Genomic DNA, 23,096 nt, shown 5'->3' with positions numbered 1-23,096 from the left:
CAAAGCACTTTCTCCAATCACGGTAGATGCTGCAACTCTCATTTTGTAGTTGGTATATTTTTTTAAACCTAAAAAGATTAAGTGGAGAAAAAAAAAAAAAAAAAAAAAAAAAAAAAAGACTGCCAATGATTCTCCTTGAACATGTCTTGAACATGTTGTAGCTTTTTTATAAAACTATTCAAGTGCTCTAAGAGTTTTTGAAACATATTTGACAACTAAAATATAGAAATTGCACAATATCATTTATCTGGGGAATGTCAAATAAACACTTAGACAAATCAATAAGTTTTGAAATAATTAAACTAGCTTCAATCCTGTAAATTGCTTTAATTATGAAAACAGGAATGTGTACGTATACACACAAATATGTGTTTTATTGTACATGCATTACTCTGTTTAGCTCAAATGAGTGCCTGAAACAGCATAACTAATATATTTCCTTCAATTAGCATAAATATTATCACCTCAAAAGAAGAAAATTATTATTAACATCAGACAAATTCTGTATGGAAAAGAAATCAAGAATTAACTGTTTCGAAACACTTTTCTGTGTAGAAAGAATGAGATGAGGAAAAATTGGTAAGGAGAAATCCACTTGAGAAATTACTACTCACTACATTACTTGCCTTATGTAGTCCTCTCTGCTGTTCTCACATTCCCTACATACCTCTCCACAGCAGACAAGTCTGGCACCAATTTTCCATCTGCACTGTGTGCATGTGTGGATGGGGCAGAGATGATCTACCTACCTTACAGCGGCTACAATGCAAAAAGTTGGAATAAGCAATTTTGAATAATATATTTGCAATTATTTTTTAGCACACGACACAGTACCTGTCATAAGTAAGCTGTTGTTTGAAGTTGTTGTGTGGAATGCTCTTTTTGTATCTAGCTCCATCGCATAAACGGTATAATGAATGATTTTCCCATTGGGATTTGCTGGAGGATCCCAATACAGCAAAACAGAGGAGGAACTAATATTCTTATAGGATATAGTCTGCACTGAGCTTGGAACTTAAATGAAAATAAACAAACAAAAAAAATGTAACAGTAAGTAAAAGAAACAATTTTTAACAGATTAAAATTGCCTGAAAGAACTTGGAGACATTAACTTAGCTCTGAGCTACATTTTACCTTGCTCACGTGTCCTGACTGTGAGAACAGATGGTGGCCCTTCTCCAACAGCAGTGAAAGCAGACACACTGATTGTGTAGTCTGTGAAAGGTACAAGGCCCTTTATAACATACGACAGTTCTTCACCCAAAATGTTAGTGGCATACTGATCATCTGTGATTAAATAGAGAGAAATAGTCACTTATTTGTAAACTCTTATTTTTTCTTTTGTGTTCTAAACTCTGACACAGTAACCTATAACAATTTTACTGCAAAAAGAATTACTTTCCATGGCAATCAAAAAAATATAAAGAAAACGTTACACAGTGTCTCATCACCAAGGAGTTATTGTTATTAAGTCAACCATCAAGCATGTAATCCCCTCTGCTTTTCAGAGGTCTTCTATGAAGTATGAAATTCAGACAGTAGGAAGAAGGATAGATAGCTTGGCCTAGCTGAAAGAATGCATGGTAACAAACTAAAACCAAACTAAAACTGACAACTATCTCAAAATAAAAATAAAATTTAAAATAAAGAGGAATCTAGGAACTAAGAAAAAGCATACTTGTAGAGAGTCTATTTTTCCCCGTGATTACAGAACTGTAGCTCCTATGTTGTTGAGGTTTCTGATTATTTTGTTGTTGTTGTTGTTTTTAGGGTTTTTTTTTCATTTCTCTTCCCTCCCAACAGCTATACTTGAAATGGCTCCCATCACATATCACTTCATGATGGTATTTTCAGCAGAAGAGTCAGAGCAGAATGAAGAAATCACGCACATGCCCACAAAAAGTTTTTGCTGCACATCTGTGCATCAGTCCAAAGTCAGCAGCAGACCAACTGTTCTAGCCAAAATCCTCTATTATAAAGGAGCCACTATGACATTGCAACATGAAAAGGTTCGGGTACTTTACACATCTAAGTATCAGGCCCAATGATCAGCATCTAAATATCAGCAAGCACTGTTGAAAACTTGGCTGTCAACAACTTTACTATAACAACTATTCTAATAATTGTGCACTATATTACAACAGATGATGTTTGAATTTAATTTTTCATCATCATAGACATTTTAGCAACTCACTAATTGAAGCTGAATGAGGCAGTAAAAAGAAAAGTCACTTTTAAAGCACTGTATGTTTTCTCTGTATGACAGAGAAGACCCCTTAGGATTACTATAGTAAAGATCCACTCAACATTACAGAATTTAATGGATTAAATTCTGGTCTTAAACACTGGTGTAGACAGAGGAATCCAGTGATTTCAATAGCTCTTTTAAAAAACTGACTTTCTGTCCACTGCTTAAAATTCTCATTGTAAAAATTCAGAGTGGTATTTTAAGACCTTGCCTGTCAGCAGAAAACTGCTTAATGATTTGTTAATATTCATACTTAGCAAAGAGACACTGTTCCATTGATAATACAGAACAAGTGTACACACTAATGACATCACCATGTCATGGGGTCATCTCCACCTGTTTGTAACCCATATAGTCAAGTTGTAACTTTCTGACCTATTTACCTTCACTGACATTTGAAAACCTATTAGTCAAAAGGCTTAGAGAAATCAAGGTCTCTGAAGGGCTTGCAGATATGTTAATCCCTGACAATCACACCTGCTTTGGCAACTGTAATAACTGATTGTCTATGCAGCTTGGCTGATGGCTTTCGGGTGCTCCTTTCACTAGGAAGAAGGTCAGCTGGGTGACAAGGGGCTAGTTCCTGCCTGTGTGGCATTCCCATTTGCTTCAGGAGGTTATTTGGTAGTAAAAAAATCCAACTCCAGCAAATGACCCATTCATAATTTGCCTGAGCCATGTGCTAAAGTTTGCAGTTGGGACAGTGATGGTGGTCCTCTGGAGCAAAGGAACAAGTAGAAAAATATCTTGAAATATCTTACCCAAAGTAGAATGTAATTCTGCAGGTCCATTTATAGCAGGCAAATGATCATCAGACACACTTGTAAATATCACTGGGGAAGCTGTCTGAATACTAGAAAACATTTCACCTGAACCTTCATATAATTCATTGGCTGTTTCTATTGAATTCCAGGTGGGAGAAGGTTCAATGTTTTCATTTATCATGTATGGTTCCAAAGAATCAATTAAATACTAAAAATTAGAAAAATAAAGTCACAATCTTTGTCATTCTTATATTCCTTATTGCAATTTATACATACAGCATATAAATTGTGTATTGCGACCATTACAATGATATTCATGTGATATATAACTAACTTTGCAAAACAATATTTTTTACAAGAAAACTCAGGTGCTTGTATCCTACAGCTTGCTCATTTTAAAAATAAATGAACAGCACATGCATTTTAAAAATTTCTTAAAATTTCTTAAAATGTGGATTTTAAAGTTTCAAATTTAATGTTACTATCCTTGTAGCTATATCGAAAAGACACATTTGAGCTTGGAAGACTCCATTTGTACTAAGCATTTTCCAGCAGGATAGGAGGTGCTGACAAGAAGAGGGCTTCAGATGCCCCCAGTAGGCCCTGAGGAAGAAGAACAACAGGTTGATCAGACTGATGAAAGAGAAAAAAGTTATCTGTGTGACCTCTGAGTAAAGAATAGATGAGAGTGGGAGAAAAACCGAGGCTAATAAAATAAGATGAGTTTTAAAAAGGGGAGTAAATATGTGGAACAGAAGAATGAAAGGGAGGCAAGTGATGTAAAGGTCAATAAGACAGCAGGGTCAGGCAAAAGACAAATTTGAAAAGGGATGCAAGTAGACTTAAAGGGAGAAATTACTACAGTGAGTGGTACAAGGAAAGCTGAAGAGAGAGAGGCTAGAGAATAAGCGTAAAATGGTGTATAAGCACTAGATCATTTTGGCCTTTCAGAATGTGGGACCAAATCCAGGACTGCAGTGTCTCTAAATTGTTATCCTGTCATCCATGAACGCTCCCCACTCACACATATGGACAACTTCACTGCCAGAAAGAGATATTTTTGTAGCGATGCAATTAATACACAGTAGCCCTCTCCTTATAGACCTCAGGTGGAGAGAGGAGACGAAGCCTTTTTTATCAATAGCCTTTTTTATTTTTATCAACTACATAGATGGTGAGATTGAATGTACCCTCAGCAAGTCTGTAGATGACACCAAACTGAGTTATGCATTTGACACCATAGAAGGAAGGGATGCCATAAAGAGGGACCTGGACAGCTTGAATAGTGGGCCCATGTGAGCCCAATGAGGTTTAATAAAGCCAAGTACAAGTACAGACTGAGAGAAATACTCATTGAGAGGAGCTGTGCCAAGAACTTGGTGGTCTTAGTGGATGAAACGCTGGGCACGAGGCCAAGAGTATCCTGGACTGCAGCAAAAGAGGGATGACCAGCAGGGAGTGGGAGGTGATTGTCCCCCTCTACTCTGCCCCTGTGAGGCCCCATCTGAAGTACTATGTCCAGGCCTGGAGCCCCCAGCACAAGGAAGATGTAGAGCTGTCAGAGCAGGTGCAGAGGATGGCCAAGAAGATAACCAAAGGGCTGGAGCACCTCTCTTATAAATGAAGTTTAAGAGAGCTGGCCTTGTTTAACTTGGAGAAGAGGAGGCTCTGGGGAGGCTTCATTGTGGCATTCCTTGAAGAGAGGCTGACTGTTTATGTGGTCTAATAGTCCTAGGACAAGGAAGAATGGCTTTTAACTGAAAGGGGAAGAATTCAAGTTAGGAAGAAATTCTTTACTTGGAGGGTGGTGAAGCACTGGAAGAGATTGTGCAGAGAACCTGTGGATGCTCAATTCCTAGAGGTGTTGAAAGCCAGGCTGGATATGGCCCCTGGGCAGCCTGATCAGCAAGGGAGTTGGAACAGGTGATCTTTAAGGTTCCTTCCAATCTAAGACATTCTGTGATTCTTTTTTACTATTTTAACTAGGTTAGATTAACCACAGCCAGATATTCAGCATCAATCTAACCGAAGTACGAACTGGTAAAAGACATATATGCCTCATTTTCACCGACCTCTTACATTAAAACAGTACTCACATGAAAACAACTTCTGTCTCTGAGGCTTTAAACAGTGTTATGATTTGTTTTGTTCTTTAATTAGAAAATTAAATTCAATAAGCTTTAGAAAGCATCATTGATTCTAAATTAAGAATTCACAAATTAGGAAATCCCAGCATTAGCTTATGTCTCTGTAGATAATTTTTCATCTTTTCTGTATATACTATGATATAATCTTTAATTATAGGGTTACATAATTTCACTTTTCAAGGACCTTAGTCTGGCTTAATGAATGAATCCTTATCCTCATCTTTCTCCCCAGCTCTTTTATAAACATTTGGCTCCAGGGCTCTATTTAATCTATAACATGCAACTTAAAAGAAAACTCCTTCAGTGAACTCTGTATCAAAAACAAAGATTCTGTGTCAGAAGACAAGCAGTTTCTAAAAAAGGAATTATGCAAAGTTTTGACAGCTATACTCAATATTAAGATCTTTTTAAAAAGCCTTAACTTAGAAAGAACTTTCTTGAGCTGCTAAGTATCGACAGTTCTGTGCAGCATGCTCAAAATGGCCTACGCATGCAGAGCACATCAGTGGCCAAAATACAAAAGCTAGAGAAGTTGTCACTGTAGTTCCACAAAGGATTTTATTTGCATGTCATGTGCAGATATCCTTACATCCATAGCATGGAGTTTAGTATGCAGTGTCAGATACTTAAATACAAGGGTGCAGATGGTGCCCTGAAAGGAAAGCACTTGAACAGCTCAAGGAAACTTACACTGTACTCACTTCTCCATAGGATTCACATCCACATCTGGAAGTTTTCCTGAGTGGCTATTTACTGATCTAGGCACCTATACTCTTCTTTAGGTATGCTAAGAACTGTCATACTAAAAAGAAAATAACATCATCAGTTGGCTACGGAGTCTTGACTTCAGTAGCTACAAAATTCAGGATCTGGATTTCTCCAGAGTTCTTTATGATTTTCATGTAGTACGGATAGCATCCTTTCAAATCGCTTTCAAACAGCCAGAAAAAGAGGGTGGCATGGGGAAGCTGGCATTTAAAAATATTAATAACTCATCTGAGGCAGCTAATTTCACGTACTATACCTACTGAACAAGGCAGAGAACCAGATTTAATCTAGCAAAGAAATCTGTATTTAAAAGAAGCTAAATACCTTATTTTTTCCAGTGAGAATTATGTTTTCCAGTGTAACTTCTTTTTCTTGCACATGGACTTTAACTCTGTACTGGGTAATGATTCCATTTGGTTGTTGTGGCTTTCTCCAAACAATTTTTATGTATGTAGCTTCCACTTCTGCTAGATGTAAATCTGATACAGCACCTGGGACTAAGCGTTCAAGAAGAAAGTTGATTTAATTACAAATATCCAATGACTAGATTTTTTCAACACTGTAAGCAAAGTACAATATGCATTTAAAAAAATTTCACGTTCTTATCCTCTGAGTTTCACCTACATAGGTAGAAAGTTACTTTACGTGTTTGTTTCAGCAAACAAGTTACATTTCTAAAAATATTCTCACTTTTTTCCCACATATATGACATATATATTACTATGGTCAAATGACATAAATTAGGATGGTTCTACTTAAGCTAATGCACTGCTATTAGGCCTTATTTCTAGGTATGGACTCTCAAGTACATTGAAAATGAAAACTTAATTCCTGATTCATCAGTGTCATACAAGAATGAAATAAAAAGCTGAGAGAAAATACACTGAATATGATACATCTTGTTCATTTCAGTTTTACGGTGAATTTCAATTCAAATCCTCCTTTAACTATGCACTAATAATGATACTGTACTGTGCATAGGACTGTCAGAGATCAGAATAGTTCTTTTTTCAAAATTATTATATTCAGATTTGGTATGAAAAAATTGTTTCTTACAAATATACTGCAGAAAAAGACAAGTCTGAAATTCCTTGCATAATGAAAGCTGGCACGTATGATGTTAAAATTAGAGATTCCATGTCATTTAAAACAAAATCAAAAAGGATTTGGCTTCTGACTGAGTTTAGACAGAAGACAAAAATGGCTCTGTTGAGGTGGGTCATCTCAGGAAACTGCCTCTGAGCTCTCACAAAATCAGATAGTGTTGGAAAAAATAGGAACTATAAGGAACTATCGCAATCGCTGGTTTTGGCAAAGCTTGCGATTAAGGTGTAACAGCAGGAGGAACCTCAATAGCAAGCTTTGCCAAAACCAACAATTGAGACTTTTCTAAGTTTGTGCTCTGTAGCACAAAAATAATAAAAATAACGATGTTGAAACTGCCTATCTATGACATAGTAATTCCCATTTTTTTTTTCTGGTTGAACTCTTACCTGCAGACCAGTAATTCTGCACAATCTCACATACATATAAAAATAAAATTACGTTTCTTCCGAGCAAAAGTCTGGCCCCTGAGGAGTGAGCTATTGGGAGCCCAAACTTCCAGATCATAGCAAAAGAGAGACTCTGAAGCAGAACTAATAAGCACTTTGCCCCAGGACAAAATCTCAGTGTTTCCCTCAGAGATACGGTCTCTTGTAAAGGTGGCTCTCTTAGATACTGCCGAGAGACCCTGGATTTGGAGAAAATCAGTCGAATGAGATTTCAGGGTTGAACAAAGTGGTCATAGTGGAGTCCTGCAATGTTATTTCCCTACCACTTGCTGCCATCTAACGTCTAAAAGGGTGACATGCAACAATTACCATATCTAAAGTACTACTTTTGCTCAGGCAGAAGCTACTTTCCTTTCACAGCCTCTGAAGGCTTCTATAAGCAAATAAATTTAATGACTGTCTATGAACTCCAAAATAAAGTTGGAAAAATAAATCAACTCCATAGATTTCCAGCTCGTTTCTCTCACTAGTTTATTAGACTTCTCTTTCAACACCTTCATTCCTTCTGTTGCAAGGAAACTAAATGTCTTTGAAGGAAAAATCGGTACCAGTTACTATGTACAGCCTATTTACTTTATTTCTGCATGCTTACTTACCATCTGCAGGAGTGAAAACTGTGAGGTTTGTCTTTGGTCCCACACCAGCACTCGTCTCTGCACTGACATACACATCATACATTGTAAATGGCACAAGGTTATGAAATACGAACTTATGATCTTTTGTGCTGTTACCCAGAATATGTCCTGGAATGAGAATGAAGAGATGGTAGCTCAAAAATTAAACAGTTCATCATTAATTTATACTGAATAGATCTACTTTTAAGGAAGATGAAATGCCAAATTTGTTTCTGAAAAGTATAAGGCATTTCCTTATTGGAAATAACACTAAATGGCTTTAAAAATTAAAAAAAAAAAAAAAAACAAAAAAAAAAAACCAGCAACGAAACAAAGGAACCTAAAATACCATTTCAGGGATATATGGCTTTTAAGAAAAGGAGATAGGAGATTTTTTTATCTATTTCTTTAATTATTGTTGCTGTCCATGAGTTAATTTCTCTTGCTTATCCCATATCACTCCAAAAAAAACATTTAGTAGACAGCTTGTTCACTTCTTTAACAGTATGTAGTTATATAGCCCCATAACCTTGTCTTTTTAACCACATCTGAATTACAGAACAAATACAAAAACACCAAAAGAGACTGAAGCCATGCAGAGATTAAAATCTTCCAGAAATATTTAACAGAAAAAGAGTAAATGTAAGATACAGAATTATTTGAATATATATGCATTCTAATTTAGCCGTGAGTTTAGCTTTCCATTTTTCAGAAAGAATGAGAGGAGCTAGTTTCCTCTACAGTTAAGAATACCTAACATGAATTTCACTGTGTACTAATCCTTATAATGGGCAGGTTTAAAAGTTATTTAAGAAGTGCTGATCATTCTAATACTGAAAAGGATACATAGCAGTGCTTTCAAATTTTCTTTCTCCACTGGTGGTGACACTAAGAATGCAAGTATAAGGACAAAAAAACAATCAACTAATCAATCAATCAATCAATTTAGACTTACCAGATGGCCCATACAGCTCAACTCTGTAACTAAATTTCCCCGTTACTATGGTTGGTGGGTCCCACATCACTGAGAAAGACTTTGCAGTAATGTTAATCTTGGCAAAATTTTGTGGTGGATCTTCTGGAACTTAATTTTGGAAAAAGTCTTTGAATATAAAATAATTTATATCTAGAATTCCCAAGAATCGCATACCAGACAATTAAATTAAAATATAAGCATTAAATGCACTGAAGAAGACTTACATTGAAAGCACAGCTCATTAAATTGTCTTAATTTTATTCCTTTTTTTTTTAAACATGATTCTTGCATAAGGTATCAAAAGAACTGGTAGTATAAAAACAATACTTAAAACATAAAGGTATCAGGGATTTTATAAAGTTTGATATAGACTTATTACACACAGATTACATATGGAAGATGCTCAAATACTACTGTGATGCTCAGCAATATAGAGCTCATGTGGAGTAAGATTTTCTTTCTCAAACAGTTTTTTTTTTTCTTATAGATTACCTCATATAGCTGATTTCTGAGAGCACCAGTGATATTTTATTATCCAAAACTTCAAAAACAGACACAGGTAAGACTGCAAAAACATTGCACCTCGTATTTTCATGAAACTATTCGTGTCAATTAAAGCAACTAAAGAAGCCAATCCGTTTCTGAAGCATACCTTCCTTTCTGAAGTATACCTTCACAAGTTAGTGATATTACTACTGAAATGGAAAATTCCAAAGACAACTAAACAAATCCAAAGACAACTAAAACAGCTGCAATTCTTTTCAACCATATAGAGTTAGAAAGAAAATGATTTCCAAAAATGCCCAAGTAAACTTTTTTAAACCACTCTAGACAGAATTGCCAACTAAGGATGCTTTAATGCTAGCAAAAACATTCAGATAAACAGTGCTAGAAGAGAATTACATTTATTTTCAGTTGAATGGTGCTATGACTGTTTGATGAATGAAAGAGCAGCCCAGCAACATCAAACCGTGTCAGACAAAAGAAGGATGCTCTAGCAAACAAAAAGCCAGATTAACATTCCTCTGGAAACAAGAGTTTTCTAGTATGGCTGTATTAACACAATTGCCCATTCTGCTCTTGGATAAGCTTTGATTTCAATTCTAACTTCTTAGAGAATTTTGAGTAATCCAAAAACCAATTTTTCCAGTACTTAAAGATTTCTTCAGCACTGACCAGACTTCTGCAATAGCTCCAGACTGAGGAACCATGGGAAAGGAGTTTTCTTTATACTGCTTTTTTTTTTCTTTTTCCCCTGAAATGCAAGGAAGCTTTAAGCTTATTGCTATGTATACAGTATATACGCTCTTTTAATTCTATGACTGACACCCTTTCCGTTCTAGCTTATTTTTAATTTTCATTCAATTGCATTATTAATTGAAGTTCTTGAATTATCCTTCGTTTTTCACAAAATTAAAGAGAAAAGAATGATCTGTCCTGAGCACGCTTTGATTCCTTTGACTTTTCATTATAGGTGAATCCCTACCTTTCATTGTTTTTCTATAAATCTGAGAACTTTATTTACTTTCGAAAGTAATATATGAAAATAATACCTGATTCCGGCGTTCGGACAATCGCACTGTCAATGTAGCCTGCTTCAGTGTTAACTGCAGAGACTTCAAAAAGATAGGTGGTATATGCCCTCAGGTTAGTTATAACAAAACTAATTGGCTCATTCCAAACAGAGCTCATTTGACTAGATGCTTCTGTACTTGCTGTAACTGTAGTACTTGAAGGAACTGTGGACTTGCCAAAAGTAGTTGAAGGAGTGGTAGTACTCCACAGAAATGATTCACTGTTATCCTAGTAAGACAAATATGAAATATTATAAACAGAAAGCATACCGACTGTTAATATATGGAGGTTAAAAAAAAGGCAGAAACCCTTTGAAACAAAATCACCTGGATCTGGTTCTATTTTTTTATTTTCAAACTTCAGTATGATTGAAATCAGTTTATCATTTCATTATTTGAAGTGCTAGCACTTCTTGTTAGTGACAGTAGTACAGTGTTTGCCCTTATTCAAAAAAATTTTAAACATCATTGAGCAGAAGGAACTTTTTAGTCTCCATTTAGCTATTCCCAGTTTTATAATTCCGATTACTTCTCTACAAAAAAATAAATTACCTCTAAGGAGGTCTTTTTTCAACATATGTATTTTGTATGCCTACCTTTATGTGTACATACATAAGCACGGAAAGAGATAGACAGATATATACATATATAGCAGGTACCAGACAGAGGTTTTCTGATCTGTACTGTCAGGAGACAACTCTGAAAAGCTGCTGGGCTTTTCAATCATTGATGTGTTATGATTCATAGGTGGGATACTCTCTTCTCAGTGCTAAATTAAATCAGCCTGACGTTTACAGCCCTCAAAAATGCTTAACATTATCACAAAAATAAAATCTGAAACCAAATCCCTGATCATTTTTTATTATTTAAAACTGCACTTTTCAGTGTATCACTAAGTCTAGCACCCCGAAAAAAAAAAAAAAAAAAAAAAAAAAAAAAAAAAAAAAAAAAACACATTTAGGCAACTTGACATCCTAATAGTCATAACACACGGCTCAGAATAAAGGAAAAAGGAGAACAAAAGTTGAAAAGGAGAATATTCTTCAAGAAACTCTGAAAGTTATACATTGGCTTCAGGTTGAAAACAGAGGGATAGTAAAAATTCTGAAATTAAATATTCACTGAAAGTTTCTGAACAACTGTCTACAAAGAATTACTGAATATCACTCTGCTATTTCTTTTTACGTTGCTTTGAAAAGTATTAAACTACTCTTGAAATGTGATATGCAGAATAGAGCACAACTTAAAATATACAAAGCTTTATAAAACTTTACATAAAAATGAAATATTAACAGTACCACATCTCTACAGTGACAGAAACATTTTTTTTTACAGTGAATGCTGTAAAATTAAAAATGGAAACTGAAACATCAAATTTATTTACTCCATCCTTTTCTATTAAAAGTATATCAATTAATTGATCCTTTCTTGACATTATTACAGGATTAAACTGAGCTTTCCAAGGTAAAATTCCCTTCTTAATCTACTTCTGGCAGAAAATCTTTTCTTCACATTATTATATCCTTCCTCAGACCTAACTCTGTAAACTACTGGGGATTGTTCCAAAAAGCAAGCCTCCAAATGGTCCCAAAATTCAAATTTTATTATATTCTGTAGCTTCAGTCTATTTCTAAAGGCTTATAGCACTTACATTACACTCTGGTAACCTCCCAGACAGAAGGTCTTCTACTTTAACCAAGACATCTTTCACTACAATTCCACTTCTTGCATGTTTCACACTAATCTTGAAACTAGTTATCTTTCCATTTGGTTGTCGAGGCAGAAACCAGATCAGATTTACAGCTGTATAATTTAAGGCTTCAACTGTGAGATTCACTACTTTACCTGGAGCTTGAAAACAAAACAAACAAAAGCAGTGAGACATACTTTTCTTCTCATTAAATAAACATTTCAGAATCAAATCTACCATGATTTAAAATGATTTCCATTATCATTTAGTACTACAGTACCCAAAGAACCTATCACATTTCAAATATTTGTGCTCTCCTATATTCAGTGATCTTAAATGGAAAATAACCATTTTAGTTAGACCAGTTCGAAAAAGGCCCTTGTATGTTGAAAACCATACTGTCCACATAACTATCCACTCTAGTTAACTTTTTCTAGATAACTTTATTGTTTTAAACTGAACTTCATTTTGATCAAGTCGTTGGCATCTCTTCAATCATCACAGCAATAGCTTAAAAGAAGAAGAATACCATCAGAGTGACATACAACTCTCACCTCCAATTTCAACAGGTCTTCCAGTTACATCAATAATAAGGGTTTTACCTTTAATACAATGTGAACAGAAAGTATCAAAAAGTAAAAAGCTGAAGTTCTCCTATGGGAAAATGCTAGTATTGTCCTCTGTCAACTACGAGTAAATAAAGCCACTGAAGTCTGGTTCTCTGTGAGCAATTTGTTACAAAAATAGTGAAGAATAATGATTTACGTAGCACCTCCAAGTTAGTTAGCTACACCTTCTCGTATCTGGTTTTACAATTCATTGTTATCTCAGAAATCTCATGCAGAATATCTTCCTGCCTTTAACTGATATTATGTTTAACATTATGGTTTGTCCTGCTACAGAAATCAGCCTAGAGTCCCAGACACAGAGGGACAATCACCACAACGGCAAGACAAATTCTATATTTCAATTACACTTGTTCACCTCCACAGAACTGGCCTGGTACCAGCGCTTCAGTCAAGGTTCAACTGCTCCTGAAGTGGAAAAGCTTGGAAAAGCAAGGCTAAAAATAGTAAATTTGTAAAAATTACGGAAATACAGCATAAAAATATATATTTTTTTTAATTTTCAAATTCATCAAGTCGTATTTTCATATCAGTTGTGCCTTTTTTCACCTCTTTTTCTTTACACTTAAGAAGTAAAAACTTAGTAGAACATATTGTGTGCTATCTAGAGAAGGTACTTTGACTTAGGCAATGAACAAATACAGCCTGACACAAGGAGGCAATTCAAGAACCGACCCAAGTACTTCCAGTTTCCTAGTATTGCTGCAGGCACTAGCTGATGGGTGTAATTCGTAGACAGGTCTGCTCTCCTCTGACACTACTTTCAGCCTACCTAGAAACTTGTATCAAAAAACACCAAGAGAAACAGAGTTTTCATATGAGAAACTCCACATGTGCACACCTTACATCCTGTTACTAGCAATTAGGACAAAGAGCACCATTTCCCACTGAGTGGAAAATGCAGAAACAATTGAGATTTTCTTCTAAATGTATCAGAATTTGTACAAATTAAATATTTGTACAAATATCAAATATGAACCATCAGGGGTGCTATATTTGAGCAAATTAGAGAGCTCTAATAAGCAGGTTTATTAAAATTACCACTTTCTGCAGTCTGGAAAAGAAAAGGAGCACTAAACACTCCAACACCAGCGCTGTTCTCAGCAGCAACCTAAAGAAAAAAAGAAATCAAATTAGAGAACCTATAGGATGTACAGGCAGTGTGCATATCTTAAGGAGAAGCAGACATTCACCTACCAGCTTTTAAATCATAAACGTACAAATGAACAAAACAGATATGGTAGAAAGAATCCAGAAAACTGAGTGATACATCGAAAGTCTGCCTATTTGAGATTTGCAGTCTTAAGAAAAAGTCCAGGGTAATATGACAAAAGCATACAAATTTTTGCATGGTGGAGGGGTCAACTATACACACTGATTGACTTTCAAGATAAAATAAATGCTTGTGAAATGTGCCATTAGCTTCTAGAAATCTCTAGGTGATCATGCCACAGGGTGACATTATAGCAAAAAGTTTGGAAGCAAGTGAAAAAAAAAAAACAAAAAACCAAAAATACCAAAGTTACTTTGTGGATAACAAAAGTTCACACAGTTCAAGTAGTTGTAATTCAAATTTGGAAGGAGTACTAATGCCTGTGCTTTGAAGTACAGAGTTGGTACTAATTATTTGACGTTTAGGAAAAAGGTTTCTTGACTGAATATTTTTACAAATTTATCAGTGATCAGGTGCCCAAAATGTTGCAAACATACAAACAATTCTCAAATATGTAGCGATAGCAAATAATCTCTTTTAAGTACTGTTTCTCTACGAATGTTTCTTCATTAAATGTCTAGAAACAAAATCAAGACTGGGCTGTCAGAAATAGATTAGAATATTCAAATTTGATAAGATGCTATTTTGAACTGTACTGTTGTGGTACGTACCAGAAGGAATTTAGCAAGAACAAGCCAGGTAAAAACAATAACAAATTTTCATCCATGCAAAAATGAAGAGCTTGTAAATGACACAACAAACTCCTCCCCAGAAAAATACTCACTGCTTCCTCTCCAAAAAATCCAAAAAATACCAGCAAAGAAATAAATTACTCAGGACAAGGAAAATATTTAATGTTTCCTTTTGGCCACACATTTCCATCTCAGTGAGAGTGCTAGTGGGTCAGCTAGTGGGGCAGCCCACCAAAGCAGCAGATAGGCTAACAGCCCTCCACTTGCCAATAGACTTTTAGTCACTCATGCCGAAAGCCATGAGGTCCCTGCTAGCCCAGTGTATCTGGGTCTAAAGTCATTTTCACGAGTCAAATTCAGCTCTAAGATCAATGGCTAAAACATCAGTAATGAGAAGAAAAGCCTCCCAAATATATCAGCCAAAGGCAAATCACTGCGAAGTAAAACACGATTTAAATGTCCTACAGCTTTCCCAAGGAAGAGCAAAAAAGACAATCTGCAAAACCTTCAAAAGTGAATCTCACACAAATAAACTGAACTATCTTAATAACTTTATCTACCTGAACAGATTAACAAGCTTAGTCTAAATAATAATTTTTTTTTTTTTTTTTTCTCTAATAGGAGCTGATTATTTAATTTTTTCTTCAACAAATGATTACAGGCAGATCAAAGGCTAAACATTTCTGCTTTTCACCAGCAAGGTCATCACTGCAAGATTCACAGCAAGCAATTTCCCCACAGTAGCAAGCCCTAATTAGATTTCTACTTTCTTACATATGCACATCATCATTACAAGGGATTACTGCACAGCTCTACTCCTTGACTGCCAAATCTAATATTTTTCCATGGTATCAATTCACATTACATGGAATGAAACAAACTAAGCATATTATTTCATTTTATTCTTGACACTAAAAAGAAGTGCCTATCCAAGGTTCTTGTGAAAGTGTCAGAGAACTTCATGGCAAATGTTGCCAAGAGAACAATAATGCATTTCTGTCCATTTGAAGTTATTTACACTTGAAAAGTTCAGAGATGGATCAGGAGTGCCTAATCCAAATTGTGCATATAGAACTCATGAAAATACATCTGCTGATTTTGACAGTAGGTACCTCCTGTAAATATCAAAGAAATAAAATCTATGGAAAGGACAATGAATGGTACAACTTTTTTGTTTAGGAAACGATAACAGGTAAAACATTCGGGCTTGGGGAAACTAGGCTAAGATGTTTACAGGCCACACACAAACACAAGGGAAAATACAAAGACGATTAAATAAAAAGGAAATTTTTCATCAAGTATGTAGCTGTGTGTACCTGTATCCTTCTGTTCAGTGAGTGGAGTTGTTGGCACTACCCCATCACAAGTACATAGTTGGGGTGAGAATGTGTCATAGGAGTGTATTTGCAATATAGAAAGAAGCCTGCTTTTCATCTCAGTATTAGGAAAACAGTTATTGATCAGAAAGTGAGCAAGATTTTAGATGACAACAGTTGAAAATTCAGGACAGAAAATTCTTTCTTCAAATAATTCAGTTTAAAATCAAATAAAGAATTACACACGTATATATGCTTTTATGGATTTGGTTGAGGTGATTTAGAAATCTGCGTGTAATATCCAAAGTGCACCAGTGATTTGAAAGACTAAATCTCAGTGAAGATGAAGTGTACAGATATTTTTTAAAATTCTAACCTGTGCTCTGTGCTCTCCACCACATATTATATGTTAGTAAGAATATTAATAGAAGATACTATGCTTTAGAACAGTTGTGGTTAGAAATTATTTTAAGTATATGTAAAAGCCACTAAAGTAAATAAATACCTGCTACATGCATTTTGTTACACAGCAGAAGTTATTAACAATGTGCATCAGAAATCAGTGCACTTAACATAGTTTCATACAATGCACAACAAGGGAAAGTTCAAGCTAAACAGTATTCATAAAGCTTTTACCTTAATTTCGTAAGTTGTTCCAGGGTTAAGATTGGTAAGAAGAACCTCCAGACTATCTGGCTTTGTTGTGACCTGTGTATAAGCTGTTTGCATCCACGGGCAGACCTCTTTATATTTAACAATGTAGGACAGAATTCTCCCATTTGGATGCTGTGGTGTATTCCACGACAACAGAATTCCAGCAGAGCCAACTCTTTCACCTGCAAGTAATGCAGGGGGACCAGGATCTAAAAATAAATAAATAATATGTCAAAAAACGGTCTTTAATTAAGTTTCCAAATGATGGAGACATCCTCATAGTTACTGTAAATAAAAAAAATCATCTGCCAGCAAAAATAAGAAAAAATACAGAAGACCAAATGTACAGTTTAATAAGCTTTGTTTGTTTGTTTGTTTTCCATTCAGTTGTTTGTTTGTTTCTGGCTACAATACCGTTACAAAAAAAGATTAAATGAAATTTTGAACTTCAGGAACATTCTTTTTTATGAATGCAAAATATGTAACATCATAGCAAACAAAACAGCATAATGCCAACTTAATATTTCAGATATTCTAGCATGCTTAATTTAAGTTCCTTTCATTAAATAAAATAAATTACACTCGTAAGATATGTCTGATATGGCTATGTTTTTCTGAAACATCTCAGAAGACTGCTGTTCCATGCATGGATATTATTTTACAACTAAAAACTTTTCAGAAGTTTATCAGTTGCTTTCCTTTGTGTTTTCAGGGTTTTGTTGTTGTTGTTGTCGTTGTTGCTTTTCTCTCTCTCTCTCTCTTTTTTAAATTTTAAATAGCCAAGCTAATGGATGAATACCACCACTACTCACAATGAGGGTTTATTCTGAAAAATCTAATTAATTCTCATGCTCTCGTAGAACACCTCTGATTCAGTATATATTTTTTTACATTTAAAGAAGATTAAAAATTCTGATGACTGTTAAAAAATATTTATCACTTTGCCTGTAGTACTATGTATAATAGTATATACAAAAAAGAAATCATTGTTAAAAAAAAAGAAATAAAACATAAGCAGTCATTTTTAACTTACTTGTGACATTTGTTGTCACTGTTCTACCAGCAGGTGAACTGTATGTGGAAGAAGAAACTGTAGAAACTGTAACGTTGTATGTTGTTCCAGGTGTAGTGTTATAAAAGTCAGCCTAAAATATGACATCGGATTGTTAGCAAGAATCATGAAAATGAATGCCCCATCCCCCATAACTGAAAACAAGAACAACAACAATAGAAGCCCCAACCCTGTAATTTTAAGCACTGCAGTACTGAGAGTAATTACCAAAAAGGCTGGTAAATGAGGTTTTAGAAATATAGCAGCATTTGCAACAGTAAGAAGAGCAGTTCATACTTGCTAGCTACAGCACAGCATTTTATCTTATTTAGCTACCCTCCATACTATTAATTTTATCACAGAATCACTTATCAGTGTATCTATACAGGTGTTTCTGCAACATCCTCATTATTCAAGCATATATTTAGCATTATAAAATCACCTCTTGAAAGAATAAACACAAAGCAAGTCTTGAAAAGCTTCCAACGTTCTGATGGTTAAGTAAACCCATCATTTGAAATAAGCATAATTAAAAACTTTTAAACAGTCATTAATACAAAATACCTGTATCTGTGTAGTTCCAATAAAAAACAAAAGCAAACCAACCAGAACAGCCATTACTTCTGTTAATATTCTTATATTTTCCAGACTGTAGAACCAAAAAGTCCTCCTATTTCTTTTTGATGCCTCAGCAGCGAAATGTTGCCTGCATTAATGATTTAAGCACGGATCTTCCTGGCAAGTACACAATTAATGAGTCTGTATTACTCAACAGCTCTGCCCTTCCTTTGTTAAACTATTCATGAACCTTGGATGACTGACTGTATCCTTGTAGCAGACTTGAAAAAAATAAAAAAAAGAGAGAGATTCGCTAACTGTTTTAAGGTACCAAACTCTGGATGCTGAAATGTGCTTTCAGTAATTTTATATGAATACCTCTCTGGTCACATCTGCATAAAATAGCTAAGGAAGCAACCTTGCATTCTTCATCATTATGCTGCACAAGGAAAAGCTGGCAGTGCAAGTCCTGTAATAAAAGCACATACTTGATACTCTCTAACTCCAAGATCTAAGATAACAACAGATCCATGGTCAGGAATAAGATCCACACGAAATCTGTCTACATGTCCATATGGTAGTCTCCAATACAGGGAAAAAGAATCTGATGAAACATTGAAGAATTTAAGTCCTTCTGGTTTTGCAGGTTCTAAAAGAGAAGCATGAAATATAAAATGTTAAACTAAATACATCCTTGCCAAATATATAAGTAGTTACAACTGACTATAAAAGCACCCAGGAACAGCTTACTCACTCCAAGAAGGATAATTGCTAATTAGCCCATATGCAACAGCATTTTACAATACAGTTGCTGCAGTACTTCTGAGATATGGTTGATAATCTCTGAACTATGCTGTGTAGATACTGTGGAGATATACTCAGGTATCTCAGTCCACTGTTTGGTTAAGCAAGAATTTCAGCACAGTCTCAGTGCTTCTGCTGTACTCAACCTTAAAGTTAGCACTACTGCTGTACCAAGTAATGCTACTACAGATTTTCTGTTCTGTTGCTTGTTACAAAGTAGTTAATCCTTTTTAAATAGTTTTCATATATCTGAAATCCAAGTAATTCCAGGAAATCTAATTAGTTAAGTCTCCTATTTTTTTGTTTTGGACTCCTTTCATTAGAGCCATGTTTTCACATGTTCCTGAAATGTCATCTCACTTTCTTATTTTTCTGCCCTTTCAGGCACTTTTAAATCTGTATCATTCACTCAAGTCCTACCAATGAATCATACTGTAGCTTCATCAGTAGCTCATTAAAACATTACATATCTTTAATATTGTATTACTGATCCACATGCACATAGCCATAGTGCAGATAGCTAACAACAGTTCCTGTGCATACCTGACACAGCAAGCCCCATCAGAGATGCTCTTTGTCACATGCCAGATATGCCACTACCTTTCACTGTCCTCTAACTCCCTTACTAACTTGTTTCTTCCAAATTCGAACTAAGTCTTCTGAGCTGTTTATACAGTAATAATGTCCTTTTCAGTTTAAATATCACATCACTTTTATTCTGAAAGAGTTCCAGTCATTTTTATTTACTATTTAGATTATGTATCCTTCCTGAACTCTTTTCCCTGCAGTTTCAAACAGATCACTACAGCTCTGCTACCAAATATTCTACCTGAAGTGTTCATGAATCCAAATGTCAACACTAGGTTTTTATACTCAGTATTTATTTCTTGCATATATGATTGGGTTTTTGTATTACTTTTAATTTATTTTAATACTAACAGGAAAAAAAAATCAATGTAGAGAATTGCAAGCGTAACCAAGAGCACATCTTCTTCCTTTTATTACACTTATTTAAATTATAAGTCCTAGTGTTACCATTAGTATTACTATTTCCAGACACTATGCTTGTAAAGGTCTTTTATACAAACCCATGATTAAAATCTGAGTTATCGTAGTACTTAAATCCGTCTGCCTCAGTCGCATTATTTCTGAATCAGCAGCAGAAGACAGCCTGGAAGATTCCTCATGGAAAGAGAAATGTAGTGCCATGAAGCTAATAATAGTCCTACTATTACCCTATGATTGAGAACTACCTCTTCCACTGACACTGAGAAAAGTTTCACTTCTACCCTCTTGCAGTTTTAACCATGTCACCAATGCAGTTCACTTGAGCCTCAGAGCACCTGCTCTTCCACTGTACTCCTGTTTCACGTACGTGTTAACATTCACTTCTTACCAGCAGTGGCCAGTATACTTGTGTAAAGTATACAGCCAGCATATCTGTGTGAAGCATAAAACAGCTTCCTGCTCATTTCACTGACATAATTCACTGCAGTTGAGAAGATACATCACGGAGCATGGTGTGCAAAATGCAACATGATAGTTTTTCCCAAAATTAACCATCATAAACGACTTATAAGGCTCAGCATTGTGGTGTAATCTCGACACGTTTAAGCAAAAGCAATCACAAATGGATCAACCAAACTTACTTAAATCTTCTCTGAATTAGAAAAAAATATTAGTAATGACTAAGTATTACAGTATTGTGGTCATGGATCAACTTATAAAAGATGTGCAAGATTTTTCTTCATAGTTTTTCTCAAGACAACTACTTCAAAGTAAACATAAGGATTTCCACCTCTATATCATTGCATTTTAAAGACTCTTCAAACTCTTGCTTCAAACCCCCTGACTACAGCTAAAGCACACGATCCCTAAAGCACACATGCAAATGTGTGTCATTACGTGTCTCATGACATGTCAATGAGAACCTTCAATACTTCTCAGGTCTTCCTCTGTCATTGACACAGGTAAAACTTCCAAAAGTGGTATAGGAAAGTAGTAATAGAAATTCTGGAGCACCTTTTTGCCTTTCAAATTTCAGCTGTATTTTACATTATTATATTACATTAAACTGCAGGCAAATGTCAAGATTGAGATTTTACCCCATAATGTTTTAAGAACAAATCCAGTAAGAAACAGTCTTTGAATGGAACATTTTACATTCTAAAGCCTTAACTCTGCAAACATTAAAGGTTAAGTTCAGATAGTGCATAACCCTTTGCAGGATTAAGACCTGCAAAATAACGAAGACACTAAACATGGCCAAAAGGCATGCTACACATATAAATAATATTATTTCTGGTAGTGACCACTAGATTTAAGTTGCGTACATTACAGATAATGCATGTCCACAACCACAGCAAACTGTTACATGTAACGTCTCTTGAAATTCCCATGTTATTCAACCAGTGATACACACAAGGCTAAATGGTTATTGAGAGCTACCATTCGCCTGCAAGTAGAAAAAATAGAAAACCGTACAGACCTGCTACAATTTCAATGAAAGCGGGAGCTCCTTCAACATTGCCTTGCAGTCTTCGCAGTGTGAAATTATAAATACCCCCAGCAGTCAGATTTGTAACACTGAAGTTAGATACTGCTCCTGGAATCACGAACTTGCTCATAAAGGTGCTGTTTGACAAAGATGCTTTGTAAGATGTGAAGTTAGTCTTGGTTGGATTCCACATTAAAGTAGCAGAGGAAGTATTTACCATTTTCAATGCCAAATTGCAGATCCCAGCTGGTTCTATAGTAAAGTAACTCAGATTAATAAAGACAATTTTAATACGTATTTCTTGTAAAAAATGTAACAAAAATATCAGCATTTGAAAATAAATGGTTTTTATTTAAATGATTTTTGGGTTCAGAGATTAATGAAATATTAATGCACATTTTAGAAGTACGTTTGTATGGATATCTAGTAAGAAGTTCCATCATATTACCCAGAATAAAACTTGACAGTGTCACTCTACTGTGCACTATGTAATTTATGGAAGAGAATTCCAGACTTATCTAATCTTCTACTAGAACAATAGCATTGAGCAATCAGAGTGAAAAGGAAGTCTTTGAGGTGATTTTATTCAATTAAACATTTTCTGAAATGCTTCATAAGACATACGATTTTAGAAAATTGTTCATTTTAGAAAGGGAAACAAAAAGTGCATGTGATGAATCCTTTATTCCTCTTGGAATATCCAGAATTCTAAAAGTGTAGATATTTATTCATAAATAACATCTCCATTAATATGCAATGTACACTTTCCATTAGAAAATTAATGTTTGCAGTCCTCCAAAAAAAATGAATGTTGTAATTATTTATAAATTTCTTTAATAAAAAAAAAATTAAAAAAAAAGCATTATTCCACTAAAGGCTGCACTATTCAATATGAAATGTCATTAAAATTGTGAGAGTAATTTCTCCATACTCAGGTTATATACTGCACTCATGCCCAGCAGTCATGAAAATATTTGCCTGAAAAGAAGTACTTTCAGGACCAAGATGATAATTATTCTCTTTTATTTTCCAGTGACAAAATTCTGAAGATCTAGTTCATCTTTTTCAGAGATTCATTCATCTTTGTCAAACTAACTGCAAAGCCTTCTAGCAGAGCCTTCCTTCATCAAGGAATTAGAGTCCCAACAAGCCACAGAAAACTCTTCAAAGTGGGGAGGACTAAGATATGTACATATATAAAACCAAGAGTTGATTTATATTTTGATTACACTTATCTACTCTATCAACTTTGCCAGGCTTGTGCTGGAGCTGGAAGAATTTTGAGAGTCCAGTTTTTTTATTCAAATGATTACCTACAACTATGTTTAGACTCCTCGACTTCATCAAGGAT

The 23,096-nt window shown here is 35.0% G+C and overlaps 1 protein-coding gene across 1 annotated transcript in view; it reads right to left on the bottom strand.

Annotated features, from left to right (window-relative positions):
* Nucleotides 1–23,096, bottom strand: part of PTPRQ (protein tyrosine phosphatase receptor type Q) — a 120,342-nt gene that overhangs the window by 77,525 nt on the left and 19,721 nt on the right. Inside the window, 14 exon segments of the mRNA XM_042816092.1 lie at nucleotides 1–68; nucleotides 835–1,014; nucleotides 1,135–1,287; nucleotides 3,010–3,220; nucleotides 6,252–6,424; nucleotides 8,077–8,223; nucleotides 9,050–9,178; nucleotides 10,624–10,873; nucleotides 12,296–12,495; nucleotides 14,002–14,071; nucleotides 16,818–17,044; nucleotides 17,869–17,980; nucleotides 18,933–19,093; nucleotides 21,737–21,997. The exon segment at nucleotides 1–68 is cut by the window's left edge and continues 1 nt beyond it. Coding sequence (XP_042672026.1) covers nucleotides 1–68; nucleotides 835–1,014; nucleotides 1,135–1,287; nucleotides 3,010–3,220; nucleotides 6,252–6,424; nucleotides 8,077–8,223; nucleotides 9,050–9,178; nucleotides 10,624–10,873; nucleotides 12,296–12,495; nucleotides 14,002–14,071; nucleotides 16,818–17,044; nucleotides 17,869–17,980; nucleotides 18,933–19,093; nucleotides 21,737–21,997 — 2,342 coding nt within the window.

The sequence above is a fragment of the Centrocercus urophasianus genome, unplaced genomic scaffold (assembly GCF_019232065.1).
Source record: "Centrocercus urophasianus isolate 14NV4802_14NV808 unplaced genomic scaffold, USGS_Curo_1.0 seq_15, whole genome shotgun sequence".
Lineage (NCBI taxonomy): Eukaryota > Metazoa > Chordata > Aves > Galliformes > Phasianidae > Centrocercus > Centrocercus urophasianus.
This window is presented reverse-complemented; position numbering and strand designations above follow the sequence as displayed.